The 15,839-nt window shown below is 37.5% G+C and overlaps 1 protein-coding gene across 1 annotated transcript in view; it reads right to left on the bottom strand.

The window, feature by feature from the left end:
• Window positions 1-15,839, bottom strand: part of PLXDC2 (plexin domain containing 2) — a 278,497-nt gene that overhangs the window by 49,742 nt on the left and 212,916 nt on the right. Inside the window, exons 7-9 of the mRNA XM_075746340.1 lie at window positions 13,011-13,110; window positions 3,261-3,356; window positions 2,252-2,333 (exon numbers count right to left, since the gene is read on the bottom strand). Of these exons, the coding sequence (XP_075602455.1) occupies window positions 2,252-2,333; window positions 3,261-3,356; window positions 13,011-13,110 (278 nt within the window). The remainder of the gene's footprint in view (window positions 1-2,251; window positions 2,334-3,260; window positions 3,357-13,010; window positions 13,111-15,839) is intronic.

The following is a 15,839-nucleotide window of genomic DNA, read 5'->3' as shown; positions in this document are numbered from 1 at the left end:
GAGCAGAAAATTGTCAAAGCTGAGACAGGAATGAGTCCCGATTACAATGATCCTACAGTGTAATGTATCCTAACTAAATAAATGCTCAATCTTCACATTTTGGAAAGCAAGTTGCCTCTTTTCACAAAATACGTATCCACTTATTGTTTCAGATCTGTTTCTCTGTAGAGCTGAATTAGGTGAAATAAACTGCTCATTTCAGAAGCTAGAGGAGAGTGGCCAAGAAAGGCAATGGGGCCTGAGGCGTTCTCAGGTGTTGCTTATGAATACTTATGATTCTATGCACAATTTTACATTTGCTTAAACCTGGCTGAATATTACTCCTCTTCATAGCTGCCAATTGGATGGTATGACTGGTTTTAAACTGCTGAAATTCCCATGCAGAGGCATAATCTTAGTTTGCTTTTCTGGATCCATCCTTTTTTTAAGGAACTGACTCCAGTTCCTGCTTTTGCTACTAGTCAAACAATGTCCAAACACAGCCTGCATGAAATGATAGTCTCACTACTGTCAGTAATGGGCTAATTAACAGCAATGAAGCTATTCAATCTATCTGCTACAGCTCGTCCAAGGCGCAACTGTGCTGCAGCGTGGAGCCAGCTGTTTTTGGGAAAGAGTGCAGGACTGTCTCACAGTAGGTTCATCTTTGATTGCAGTGTGATCTTCACAGGCAAAACGAAAAGCAAGATTTTTTTCATGCAAAATTTAATTGAATAGAAATAGGTGTGTTGAGACTGTGTATTTTTCAGCAGTAAATTACACCTTTCCAGTTGTGAAGGGGCAGCCACAAATTCACCTAAATATATGGAACAGTGCAACTACCTGCCTGGTGTTGCTTCCTGCTAAAGGTGAAGGATAAAACTATTTTAGTTCTCCGCAGTGAATTTGTGTCTCAGTGAGCAAAACAGATTTCCCAGCAATTCCAGAACTCAGGAAACTCAGTTCTTCAGAAACTACAGAAAACCACAAAGAATCTCAAGGTTTGCCTCTTCTTCATTAGAGTTCTGAACTTTACCAGACAATTGAGTTTATCCAAACAGAAATGAGAACACTGGCCACAAAGCAACAGACCTTGCTCAAACTAAAGCCAACAGAAACTCAGTACTACATTTATTAAGGGAAGGAGAATTAAGCAATGCTTGAAGGCAAGAAATTCACTAAAACAAGCAAAATCTGTTCATGCTTGCTTGGAACAGCTTTCTACAATTGTCCTTACCCTTGAAGATGTTTGATATGTTTTCTGTGACATTATTTCATTTAGCTCTAATTCCACTAAAAAGAGTTTTTTGCACGACAAACTGAGAAGAGAGTGACTTTTCAAATGACTTACTACAGGAATTCAAGCTTAAGAAAACATAATAAAAGTGATCCCAAGTTCCCAATTCCACACCATGTACATCAGCTATTTATCAGTTCTTCAACATGGTGTCAAATTATTGCATTATTTTAGAATGCTAATAGCCTTTTCTCCTTTCATTATGCATCCATTTTATACATAACATTTCTGAACATGATCACTAGGGTTGAAAAACACAACAACAATAAATATCCATTATGATACTGCGTTTTGTGTCAGAGAACTGGTGTTAAATAAATTCTTGCTATGAAGGTCAATGAAAATCAGTGAGTGAAGAACTTTTTGGAAAAGCTACAGCTTCAGTTTCCATTTTGCTGTCTGTGCTCCAGATGCTACACAGAGTCTAAATTGCTCCTGCTACTGACTTGACTGTCCTTGTCAATGTGGCAGTGAGAGGCTGAGGAGACCCAATGTACCCACTAAGTGTAATGAGAGGTTAAAAGACAAAAGACTCCGACTCTTTGGATGTATCGGTCTCCCCACTGTTAAGAGAACAAGTACGTCTTTATAGTTACATTACCACCCCGCATCTCCATGTGGTTAAATTATTTTTGATGAAGCCAGGGATATAGGGAGAAAATATGAATTTTATTATGATTTCTACTTCTTGTTCTCCTTCAAAAGGATTTTAAATTAGGGTTAAGGAAATAGGAACAAAGGCTTAACTCCCAAAACAACTGTTTTGACTATTCTTGCCTAATTTCTTTGCTGAAGTGAAATGGGACCATGATGTGTTGCTAGTGATTGCAACTGAGCTTTATGTTCATGTGAATGCATGTATACAAGACCTACATATAACAACCCTTTGTGCTGAATAACCTATAGACAATGTTCATGGATATCCTTTGAGCAGAGCTGCAAACCCACAGAAAAAAGAAAAATCCTTTTCTTTACCTTTGGAGTTTACTGCACCAGCTGCAGTTGAAACCAATCTGGGCAGTGACACAGGGACCACAGCTGGAAAACTGGAGACAAGCTGGGACGCAGATAAACATCACAAACAAACACAAATTATTACATTAGTCTCACAAATAATTCTCATAAAAAACACAAAAGAAGGATACACCTTCTGATAGTATATATTTAGGGACTCAACAGGTTCACACACGTCCAGAATAAAACACTAAAACCAGCCCATTACAATGCATTGCCCAACTGTATGCACAAAGGTACATTTTATCTGTAGAATTCCATTTGTATTCCATTTGTAAATGTTTTCCCACTTCCCAATCTGTTCATAGAGCTTCATTGCTAAATTTTTTATCTTTTTGCTTAATATTAAGTATTTCCTTAAATCTATTTCTTCCCTGGCTTCAGTGTTCCTTGGTGTTGCCTACATTCGGACATAAGAAGATAAGACCACTGGCAGGAAAGCATGCAAGAACTATAATTGGATCACAAAAAGAAAAATAGCTGTTTCCATTTTTTTTTCCATAGTAGTACAGCTGGCAGTTTAAACCCAGAGATTTCTAAACAATGTAGTTTTAACTTGGACAACAGAAGCAGATGAACTGCAAAATGTATTTGGGGATATTCCTTTGTGATATGATGCACAGTACAGTGAAGAATTTGTGTTTGCCTTGCAAGCATGAAAACTGGTCTTTTTTTCTTGAGGAAACAAATTTAAAGGCAAAATAATCATTCTTCTGAAAAAATGATTTGGCACAAATTTCATTCAGAACCTACTGGGAGCTATATACCTATAAACTAACTTGAGGTACATGACGATGCACTGGATAATGCATCATCCATCTGGGAATAAATCTGAGAGAGGATAAATGAAGCTGTCCATGATACCACATCCACAGATAAACCGAAATATTTTAAATTGTGTATGTGTTGCTGGGAGGGGGAGGGGAGTCCTTCCCAGATCTGGCTCCTGCCCATATTATGTTTTACTTACTTGGAAGAGGTATCATTTCAACAGCTGAGAGATTGGTAATCTTTGACATCTGTAGCTCCACCCTGTGGTACTCATAAATTGTTCTTCTACGGACATCTACCAGGAAAGAAAAATAAAAATATTTTCACACTTTACTATTTTGCAGTCTGTAGATTGTAAAAAATAGTCAATGTAACAATTGCTTACTACTCCTTAGGTGCATACATGACACAAATTTTCCTTAGGAATATATTTTTAACTTTAGACACCATGAAGGAACATGTAAAAGGTATAGACAGAGAATTTTTCACTTGAGAAACCGTCAATTCCTGGTAAGGGATTATGAAAACGCTGAGTGTGCTCTCAAGCATCTTAGTCATTCATTTAGGCAGCAATTCTAGAGAGTATACTGTCAGACATTTTAGGGTATATTTCAGATGCTTGCTTTCCTAAGCCATTTCTCAGCTTACAAACTTGAGAGAAACGCTTTATATGCTCACTTTGTCAGTTGTTGTCAAGATGTGCAAACAAAACTGATTTCATCGCTTAATCAAATTTGTTAGCTACAAGCTAGCTCACATCGAAATGCAGTAGAACATTTTTTCATATTATAACATTAGACAAGTCTTCCTAAACAGCCAATGGTATGCATAATCTTTACACAAGCTGACTGCACCTAAGTTTCTCAAAGCAGAAATTCAATACAGTCAATGGACTGTTCTTATGGGCTTTGAACACACAGATGACTGCAAGACCCAAGCACAACGTGTGAAAAAAATCACATAACTGTTAGTTTATAGATCAATATCCTATCATGTATTCTCAATATTCCGGATTTTAAGTACATGGCTGCAATGCAGACTGGCGAGCTTGTACATGTGCAAATTAAAAGTATACTATCTACCAATCTGACACAATAATGATGATTTCCTGGTGCGCTGGACTAAAGTTTACGTCCTTTTTGAACGTCTGCTAAAGTAGTTGAAATCAATGCTAAATACAATCACTGACCCTGTGGAATGATGCCAGAGAGGAATAAAGAGTTATCTACCAAAGTTTAACAGGTTACTTTCTGGCTGGTCTGAGCCTACGTGCAACAGAAGAAAAGGAATTGCAGATGGCCACAAACTCAATCTTAGGCAGTCTTCTCTGTTGCCAGCCCTGTACGGATTCGGGTACACCTTATTGCTTGGTGCAAAGGCTGTGTTTCTGCAGCTTGAAGTGGGCTCATGTGGGCTCCCCAGCTGTTAAGCAGTCACATAGCACCAAATCCGAAGTGTTTTTTCACAATCTCTTGTTAGGATGGATGCTGTGGGCATTTTTTCAGACAGAAAATGGAACCTCAACTAAAATCAATCAATCAATAAATACTAATTTTTAAGGGAAGAGAGAAAGTGCACTAAGGTGTCCTGTGGCTAAGGTGCCTCTTGGCTCAAGAGTACGAGGCTTTCTAAGAAAAGAGGGATGGCCAACCTCTAAAAGCACAAGTGTGGGAATCCCTTTTACACCATATAGAAAATAACCATCAAGATATTGGTGTCAGTTGGAATTAAGAGGGGAATCTGAGGAGGGAGGGGAGGCAGAAGCAGAGCTGGGGTGGGATAAGTCTCTCCTGCATCAGCCAGGGTTGCTGCGGGTGAAGCAGCTTCTCTGCCCTCTCTTACTGCACAAGCTGCCGGGCACAGGGAGGCAGTGTCTGGCTTTCAGACAATAATATTCCTATTTAGTTCCAAATCAGCACCTTTGCCAAGCAGTTCCTCTTGCCATTTATTTGAAGCTGACTTTGCTATGGCTTCACCCCTCCTGATAGAAGGTTTCTCTTTTGGTATGAAATGCACCTATAATTAAGCTAGTTTTATGTTTTGCCTACAAAGTCATTCTGACTAGTTAAAAGATAGATATGAGGATGTGCCAAACATTTACCCCAATAAATGCCTTAGCCATGTCCTTCAAACCCACTGGACAGAAAAGGTTTTCAAGATAAAGCTAACCTTGTGCTGGGGTGGGGAAAATTTCTTGCCAGCAGTGAGAGGTTTATGCTTCCAGGACGGTAAGTCCCATAAAAGCACCTGCCAAATCAGTGTGATCAGAAAATGTGTTTGAAATGAACTCCTGCCAATGCTGAAGGCTGTAATTTTTTTCCATAGAAATCTTTATCCTTCTGTCAAAAAATATAAGCAAACGAATACATAAATTAAAATGGTGGGTGCCGGCACTTTAACTGAACTCCATTTCATCTCATTAGCAGTGGTACAGACCAACACGCTATAATCCTGTTTGCTCTGAACCTTTCCTCACAGACTCCTCGCCTGGCTTACAAGAAATAAGGAGCTTCTGGCTTTCCAAAAGTCCAGTAAGAATCAGTGGCTCAGGTCACAGACACTTTTATCTCACCCAGGGCATGAAATTTCTAAAACCCACTGATTTTAAGAGAATTAAGTTTGTTATGAAAAAAATAATTTCAAATCACATGTATTTCAGCATGACTGTTGATCCCATTAAATCCCGCTGCCTCGTAGACTCAGGTTTGATCTTTTCTTCTTCAGTAAGAAGACTGTGCCAACCACAGGTGGTGAGTTTGCATATGAGGGATCAATCTACTGTAAGAAACCTAAGCACAGATAGGTATTTGCATAATCACCTTCTAACAGCTTTGTATATACTCGCAGGCGGGTAGTTAGAAAAATGAACGTTCAAATTTATCTGCACGGCAAGGTTGTAAAAAAATGCAGATGTAGATTGTTTTGAAAGTCTGACTTGAAACACGCTGTACTTAGCTCCTCAAAATGCACTTTTTCCTCCCTATTTAGAATTCTGAGCCTGTAATTGCTTAACAAAACAAGCTAGAAAAGCTAAACTCAATAGGATATACAGAAAAATGAATTCTATCCCATTTCATTTTCCTACTCAACTTCTCCACACACATTCCTGCTCCAACCCAAGACAGACACTGCCTTTCACTCAGGTGGAACTTGTTCTTTGTCTTATGCTATATATTTAGCTTTTTTACAAACAAGTATGAGTGCAGAATCCCAAAGAGCTTATGAGTCCATGTACTTCAGTATGTACCTTAACTTGACAAGATCTAGTGAAATCATTTGATGTAGTAACAGACAAAATATTAAACATCACGTGCAGGTATTTTTCTGAAAAGACATATTACATCAGGTCTAACAGGGAAGGGAGGAAAGGAAAAGGACTTTTTGCATGCATATATACTTTTGGATTACCATTCCTGGTTCTGAATTTCAGAAAATATGTATACATTCTCCTTGTCATGAAAATATTTTACTTTTTTGTAGGTCTTTCTGAGTATCTGAAATACCCTTTTTAACTGAATGATATAACTTTTTTTTTTTTTTTCCCCAATCACAGAGTCTATTTTTTTTACATTTGGTTTAATTTACAGTGTGGTCCAAAATGTTCTTTGGTTTGTTTCTGTGGCATGTACATGTACTATCTTTGAACACAAGGCCAAAGGTACAGTCCCAGCAGAAAAGGCTGAAGAAAACACCAGCTACTTGAGGTAAGTACATTCCTCAGTGACCTAGAGAGATAACGTGGGGGGTCAGAAGGCCAGTTGAAAGAATCCCTTCAAGGGATTAAGCAATGGATCGGTAAATTATAGATGTGCAGGATTCTGGTGCGACACAACATTTCTATGTAGTTTTTATCACAGTAGTTTTAAACTAAATAATGGCATATAAATATTCTATGAAACAGAACTGCCAGAATTAACTAAATGTACTAAACAGAGAGAGTGCTCTGGAGACGGAACAGTGCCAGAAGAGCACCAATGACTTCCTAACATACCTCAAGGGTCAGTTGCTAGTAATAAACCATTCTAAATATGTGTCCAACAGACTCACAGTCTCTTGGGTACTTTTCCAACACATAATCACTTTTCCTCATACAGCATTCCTCAGCTAAAACCTGCAACTCGGTGAAACGTGAAAATATTGAAGAAGTTAGTCTGATTTTTTAAATTACATGTTTGCACAAATAAAAATCTTTGTCAGTGAAAGATTTCTAGGGAATTGAGATCAGCCATACACCCAGCAAAAACCGCTAAGGAAGGCCATATGTATTCATACAGCTGCACTTTCATTTTTAAGTCTAGCTGATAGAGAAAACACAAATGGTAAGATGGTGCATTTGATTATGCGTAAATCAATTTGAAGCAAACAATTTATGAAACATATTCAGTTTACATTGCAAGCAATTTGTGAAAAATATAAGGGATACAGAAGGGTGGGCATAGTTGCTGTATTATACAGCCACTGGGTTTGCTTGACAGGGACTTTGTTTAGCACCACTGGCTGAATAAAAACTTCATGCAAATACACATTTTCCCAGCCTGGTATGTCTGATTGTCACCACTACAAAAGGTAAGGGAATCAGAATGTCCAAGCAATCTCTGTTCTTTGTTTTTAATGGCTTCATATTGCTAAACTTATCACTATTAACTAATTAATTCTCGAGGCACTGACACTGGGATCAAACATGCCTGTAATCACACCGCCACCACAATCGCTCTTGGTCAGGGACTATTAACACACATGTCTGAATCTAGATCAAAACTCAGATTCCCTAACTGTATTAATTTCATCATTTTCCTAAAAGTTACTAAAAAATCCTTTAAAACCTGGAAGCTTCACCTCCAAGGTGTATAAACTGTGAATAAGCAAACCAGTCAAGTAGGCTCTGAAAATACCTGCTTTATGACCAATGTAGAAAAATTCTTCTGCACCAACGCTCTGTGCCTACCACACAGCATTTACTTTGAAACTCTCCATGTCCTTGCAGATTTAGCCCAATTCCTGATGCCAGCTGAGCTGCTTTTAGTACAGGATCTAGGTGTGAAAAACATGCTTTATCCCCTAAAGCCACCATGCACTGAACTGTCTAATTATAAGATTGGTCAATGGCCAGTTAAGGCTTTGGCTAAAATGAGAACATTTTAAACTGTGATCACCTCGTACCAGTCCCTGAAGTGCTGTTACGCCACCAAAGACTGTCAGCATACCCATCTCTTACCGCACTGCTCCTGAATCAGACATGTAGTAGCAAGGAACCCAGCTGTCTGGCTAAAACCTTTTGGGCCAGCAGACAAACATGCAGGGTGGGGAGAGCTGGCACTCTATAGAATTAGTTACACTAGTGGAAAGCAAGAATAAATACTGTGAATTTAGAACAATAACTTTGGGCCCCACTTTGCACAGAGGTAAATGACATTACCAGTAAGGCAGCAGCAAATTAGACTTTGCGATTTCCCAGATCGTGCTGCACCTTTATACAATAAATATCACAACATAAACTACTAGTCTTCTTTTACCCTTCAGGAAGGTAATGCTAAAGGTCTTTCAGGGGCTCTACTGCTGTAAACAAACTGGAGAGAAATCTTCAGCAAACTGTTATAACATACAGACTTGTCACTTAATTATATGCTTGAGTTACACTACATATTGAGTGGCACTAATTGCACTGAAACTGGAATATTACTAACACATAGCTCAGCTACAATCTCATTTGTGTACACAGTGTTGTTGAGTAATTTCAGTGTCATTAAATGTTGGGCTGTCAAAGTATGGATTTCCTAAAAGAGCTGTACCTAATATAGTAGAGGCCATGATGATGGAGAAGTATGTCTTGTCATGGAGAAAAACCTAACCATTATCTTTAAGTGCAAGACTAGTCACTCATTGTGTAGACCCCCCTGAATCTGGCACTCTCTCATTTTATCATGCTCTCATGGAGTATTTCATGCTCTCATGGAAAACAAAGCACAATCTGGGCAAGCTCACTGGTGGGCTTTTTCATTGCTAAAATAAAATAGTGGGTTGCAGGAAATGGTTTTTCATTACTACTTCATGCACAATAAAAAGCTAATTGAAAGACAAAAGGAAGACAGCACTGAAACAAAGGAAGGAAATGTAGTAATTCTGAAGGGAAGGAAAGATGTAGGGGAAGAAAGACGGTCATGAAATTAGAGAGAGATCTTGGGAGTCTGCAGAAGGGAGAGCAAAAGACACTGTAGGTGACTGAAAGAAGGACCAAGAACAGAATGCCAAGGATGGCTGAGAAAAAAAAAAAGAAATAAGAAGGAACAGGGAAGAGAAGGTGGTTGCAATGGGACAGGAACAAGATTCCTGATGCAGTGAAGATGCTGAAAAAGTGGGAGGAGAGAAGACTTGATGGTGAACATGTAAAGCTATCCCGCAGCTTTGTCTTCACCAATCATGTGTTGTCTAGCTAGAAGACAGCCATTAAACATTCTTAGTGTCTTTGTTACAAAAGGAAAAATAATTAATGTGCAACTGTTCAGCCTGTCTGAAGAAGAAGAAACCAGAGTGGTCCCTCTAACTTAAAGGACAAACCAGAAGCAGAGGTCCAGAGCCTGGCTCACTTCACTCAAATTACCTGGAAAAAGCAGAAACTTTTCCTCAGAAATTAATTGATGGACTTAGTTTGCCATTTTGCTGCCATATAAATCTCAGGATTTAAGGCTTTTCTTGTTAACCTTGGTGTCAAGCAAAAATTCACTTCCCTTCACACATTACCTTTCATTCCAAAGCACCTCTAGATTATATAGAGGCATATGATCTTTGAGGTCCCTTCCAACCCAAACCATTCTATGATTCTATTATTCTATGATATGTATCTATACATTACAAATATATATATAAAATATAAAATAGTGACAAATCCGCATCAATATAATAATACCACATATTGACTCAAAAATAAAAACATTGTCTATGTTTTGGTAGTAGCAGATCAAGAAAAAAAATCAGACGTAGAAAACAGGCAGAAAGCCACCTGCCAAAAATCTCTAGTCTCTGTGCTCTAACTCTTAAAAGATAAAGTGAAAAAATTTAGGTACCTGTATTCTTTTAGGGACAGATAAAAGGGGTACTACTGCAAAGCCTTTTATATGTAGGATTATATTAACAAAAATAGGTATGAAATGCTCAAGGTCCTCCATTTCAAAAACTTCAGAAAATCCTTTCTTTTAGCTCTTGGCTCTTCAAGAAGATCCTTTTCAGCACTCATTAAAATGCACTTTTGAAATGAAATGGCTGATCAAAAAGCATGTTTTTGTCTCCTCAGAATGAAATAGGTTTGCCTGGCTTTAGAACTCACCTTTCAGAAGTATTAAAATAATTATTACTAATGTTTTGGACAGTAAATCTGGAAAAAATTTGATAAATAGTTCTAAATCTTCCAAAATTACTTCAATAAAAGTAGGACTATTATACTGAAATTTTAGAATGCTGAGCATACAGAGTGCACCAAAGACATTCAGCATTTTTGAATATTGAGAGGATATTTTTGTTCAATTAGGCTTGTGTTGCACTTAATGCTTCTTTCATTTTCAAATGCATGATGTATACAAAAATAACTGACAAAACTCAAACATGAAGCAGTAGAGTTGGGTTTTTTTGGTTTGGTTTGTGTTTGTTTTGTTGGGTTTTTTTGTAACTAGCCATGAACATAAAGGGAAACCGGGTTCTTTTGATGAAAAAGCCTTTGCTAAGGTGGTAAGCAAGAACTAATAGCTATTACTACTATCTTTGCCTTCTTTTGGGACAAACAATCAGCAATTTATATTCTTCTGTTGTCTTACAGAACTAACACATAAAGTAAAACAACTATTCTATCATATCACTTTTTTAGTAATTGACTTGAGCCATGGTTGATTTAACACCTCTGAAAAACAAGAATGCAAGAACATGCATATTTTAAGAGCATCTGACACTGGCTCTCTATGGGGCAACATTATTTACCAGTTCTGTCAGGGTGCTCTTATGTTGCCTGTACATACTAATATAAACCTGTTTCATTGAAAGCACAATTTATCTTCAGGAAAATCTACTGTGAACTGATGATTCCCTTGATTAATACTACCTCTAGTGTAAGCTGCAACCTAACAAAAATAATCATGAATTACCACCAGCCACAGAACCAGTCATTAAGGGGGAAAGCAGTGCATTACACACAGTAATACTGAAGTAATGCTATCAAAACAGTTGCTGCAGTGGCATGTTTTAGACTCTTTACCCACATTCTATTCTTATCTGCCACTCCTTAATGTAACTTAATGAACAGAGTAAGTGTAAGATGAAAGACTAGACAGATTTTCTGGTTATTACAGTCACTTCACTTAGCAGAAGGTATCCTGTGACAAAAAGGTTTACAGAAATACTAAAACTAGAAGACTAGTAAGTAACTGTGTATTCATCAAAACCAACATTATGTACTGGTAGTTAAAAAGGTCTGAAATACTGATACAGAAAAAAACCATTCAAACTAGAATAGAGACTCACATATACCATATATTTTACATACAAAATATGTAAATCTAAAATAAGTCCTTCAGTGCTGTTTAATGATGGAGCCCTGATGCCAAAAGATCTGCATAGTGCTTGCATCTCTTACATTGAATTTTTGTGTGACTATTCTCATAAATAATTTGCACAAGTCAATCAACCTAATTTCCACTTGAATACATTTTAGAAGCTCTTACAAGCTGAAGACTCACAGAAATATTCAGATCATCCACTTACAAACATCACTCAAATTGCTGAAATAGGTTGCCTAGATTCATTTGTTCCTAAGCACTCAAAAGTAATCCATGAGACCATAGGCACATCACAACTGTCTATCATACTTCAGAAACAAATTTCTTCCAAGACCTGGTCTCTTAAATGAAATCTGGGCATGCCAACCTCCTTCACACTACTCTGAGTTCACAACAAGTAACAGATGGTACCAAAATGTTCCATCTTCCCCATGGCAGGACATATAAGCCATAGGATTTATGCTCCTTCACATCAAAGACCGTTTAAATGTAATGAGGGGATAGGATGAACTGAGAGGCAATGGTACCTGCAACTTCAGTGTCAGCCCCATCTGCAGACTGCCTTAAAGATGGGCTGGATCAAGTCAGTCCTTATGAGCTTTATCTGTGCCACATCTCTGTCAGGGTTCACTTTAGGAGAATATGCCTGGACTCAGTCCTAGGAGGCTGGTTCAAGCGCAGCTCCTTCCATCTATACCCTGCTATCAGGGGACCATCAAAAATTGAACTTAGTAAATTTGCTCCAAATGTATAAATGAAACCAACAGACTTGGAAAGTGAGCACACTCTCTAATGGCTAAACAACCTCAAAGGGTTCTGTACACGGTGTGTTAAAACAAAGCTTCATGGAAATCACACTTGATTCCTACTATTCGTTTTCAGTTAAGCCATACAAAGTATAGTTAAAGCCAGAGAAAATTAAATGTCACCTGCAGTACTTTTGCCACAACTATGTCAGCCCAAGATGCTATTTAATAACTACATCTCTTCATTTATCTCACTAAATGTATATATGAATTTGAAGTTCAGAATATTAAGAACTTCCAGTGTGGATATTTTTCTCTTTTTGGATACAGATGATTTTTCTGAACAGGTTGCTTCTTCCCTACTATGGATATGGAGACATATTCCAGATAAAGTATCTTATGGAATTCCAAATTGTGGTGGTTGACAGTTTAATTTTACATTATTTGGCTGGCCATTTAGTTTTATTTACTTAATTTATGAGCTCAAATGAAACAATGACAGAGAAAGCCACATTGGGAATTATCAAGCAAATAAAATTACACTTGAATTAACAAGCTGAAATTAGCTAAGTGATTTGTTCTGCAGCTAATCACCCTTGATGAAATCAGCTTATACTCATTTCTCAGCCTCCAAACCATTAGCACCACTACAGTTCTACATACTGGGAATTTGCTGGATCCTATGCACGACCACAAATGCATCTGAGAGTCCCACTTTCACTGGGTGGTTGGTTGAACTTATCTGTGTCACAGCGACAGGAATCTGGAAGACAAAAGGGGAAGATATGCATGAAATATTGAAGTTAAAAAAATCAAACTAAAAAGAACAACGCTGTCAGAATGAACGTTTAACTAGTGTTAAGTACTACTGAAGTAATTTATTTCCCTCCATTGAAGACAAAGTGGGATGATGTGCTAGTATCAGACAAGAAGGAGGAGGCGATACCTCTTGTCTACTGTTGAACACACAAACTGTGAAAGTTCAGCTTGGGATGAACACTGTAAAAACTTGCGCTGAAGACTGTTTGAAAAGCTATCTGAAGAGAGCTCTGGCCCAGTGATATTTATGTTTAATATGTCTTGGAATAGCAGGGAAATTATCAATGTCATGGAAAATGTGGAAAATGCCAAATGCTCACTTGCCAATATCTAGAGGAAGAAATAGACTTAGATAGCCGCAGACCAGTCCAGCTTTACATAACAAAGATATTGATGCTGCGTAACATGGCTGTATGAAAATAGGTATCAAGTTTGATTTCATTCTTTGGGCAAGATTGCAGCTTTGGGTGATACCTGTATAGATGTAATAGCTTCAAGAATTTTGTAAGGTGTTTGACTTAGTGGTATGTAGCATTTATACAACATTAACATAGTTAACTAGACTGACGGATCACAAACAGCAGCCATCACTAAAGCAGCAGCTCAGACTGACAGTGTGCCTTTACAGTACATCTTTCTTCTCCAGACATCAGACCTCATATTCAAAAGATTTATCAAAGACTGGGAAGGAAACAAATTTACTGCCTAGCAGTTCTGCAAATGACACTGGCAGAGTAACAATAATTAAATGCCTGGATCAATTAACAAAGTTAGACCTTGCAAAAATCACGACATTACAACTCAAAGAACAAAGACTGCAAGGGAGAGATTTGAGGACCATGTTCTAGAAAGCAGCAGTTCTGGAAGGAATCTCAATATTGTAGTAGATGAACAACTCCGGCTGTCAGAAGGGACATTGCAGCAAGACAACTTAATTGGTGTGATCTTTGGTTACACAAACAGTGGAATATAGCCTAGGAGTGGGGTGGCCATTTTACTTGTACCTGCACATTAGATCATTATTGAAATGTTACACAAAGTTTGGGAGGATCTATTTCTTAATAAGATGCTGAGAACGTAAGAAAGATTAAAAGAGTAATAAAAATGTTTTCAATACTTTTGCAGTTCTTAAATGCTATTAACTGAAGAGTTAAAGAGCTCTATCTATCTGGCTTCTCAAAGGGAAAATGGAAAGCTGGCTGGATTACCATAAACGAATACTGCCATGGGGAGAAATTACTCAGGGGCTAAAGAGTTTTTTCACACAGAAAAATATAACCAGAAGCTGGAAGCTGCAGACAGATACCTTCAAAGTAGAATAAGGCACGTTTCTATGATCGAATGTTATTAACCACTGGGATAAACTACCAAGGGAAATTATGATTCTCTACCCATTGCTGCTTTGAAATCACAGCTGGATATCTTATTTTTCAAAGTCGGCCTTCAGTTATCCAGAAATTACTAGGCTGAAGACAGATGAAACTGGATCAAATGTAAGAAACTGAGATACAAGGTGCTAGCTCAGCTAATCTAATAGTCTGCTATGGCTTTACCTGTGTAAAACTACCAAAATTATACTGTTGGCTAGAATTTTTCACATAGCAGAAAAATGCCAAAGTAAAAATCTGGTTACACATCCAGTGAACGAGGATTCAGTATTGTCTACATGTCAATTAATGGCATGACTTCTGGTATTTGAGCTGAGCATCAGCAGTTGTTCTTCTCCTCATTCGCAAAATATCATTTAGCTGTGTTTTTCCTGATTACACTGGTATCTGTCTAGGAAAGGTTAAATTTGAGAATATTAACAGAAAAAGTGAGTTCTGGTGAATTAAACAGTGTCATAAATTTTCGTTTCTTTTATTTGATTTAGAGACTGGTCTGGCTGGTTTATTTAGATGTTCTTGCATACATGATCTGCTTTGGTATAACAAAAGGAATGATTTTAAACCAAAATGAAAAACAGAACTGGCTTGGAAATCCTACTAGTAATACATCAGTTTAAACCTGGCTTATATCAGCTTAGTTCTGATGCAGTTATTGGAGAATATGACATAAGAAGGGTGAAAGCCATATTTTCAAAGTCTTCAAAACAAAAGACTCACGGAGTTCAGAAATAAGTCTATATACTTCAGCGTGAAAGTATAAACAAAATAAGGGAATTATTCACATTCTCAGAATACTGTAGAGAAAAGCTTATACTAACTACCAAAGAAACTGTCTTAAAAGATTTTGAGGAGGATACTCCAGAGAAGCTATTGAAAATCAAGTTAGAAAAAGCACTGATGAGAAGGATGCAGTGACTATTTCTCTTCCAAGTTAGAGAAGAAACAAAGGAGATGAAGAAGGAAATCAGAGTTTTATGAACACAAAATGCAGTTGGAATTGGAATTATGAGTAGGTGTGTGACCAGCAAAATATGCTGGCAAATTTGGTAGCTCAAGGCATAAATTGTGTTTGATACATGAAAAGAATTATACTCATTTTTATGTGTGAATGCAAACTAGAAGTTGCACTCAGGTCTCCTGGAATAAGCCTCCTTAATTTCAAGTCTAGTGCTGTGTCACATGTTTTTTCTGAATTTGTGAATAATTGAACAATTTACATCTTTCCCTTAAAAATTATGGTAACAGCAAACCAATTTATCTCTTTTCCTTTTTTTTTTTTTTTTTT

The sequence above is a fragment of the Balearica regulorum genome, chromosome 2 (genome assembly GCF_011004875.1).
Source record: "Balearica regulorum gibbericeps isolate bBalReg1 chromosome 2, bBalReg1.pri, whole genome shotgun sequence".
NCBI lineage: Eukaryota > Metazoa > Chordata > Aves > Gruiformes > Gruidae > Balearica > Balearica regulorum.
This window is presented reverse-complemented; position numbering and strand designations above follow the sequence as displayed.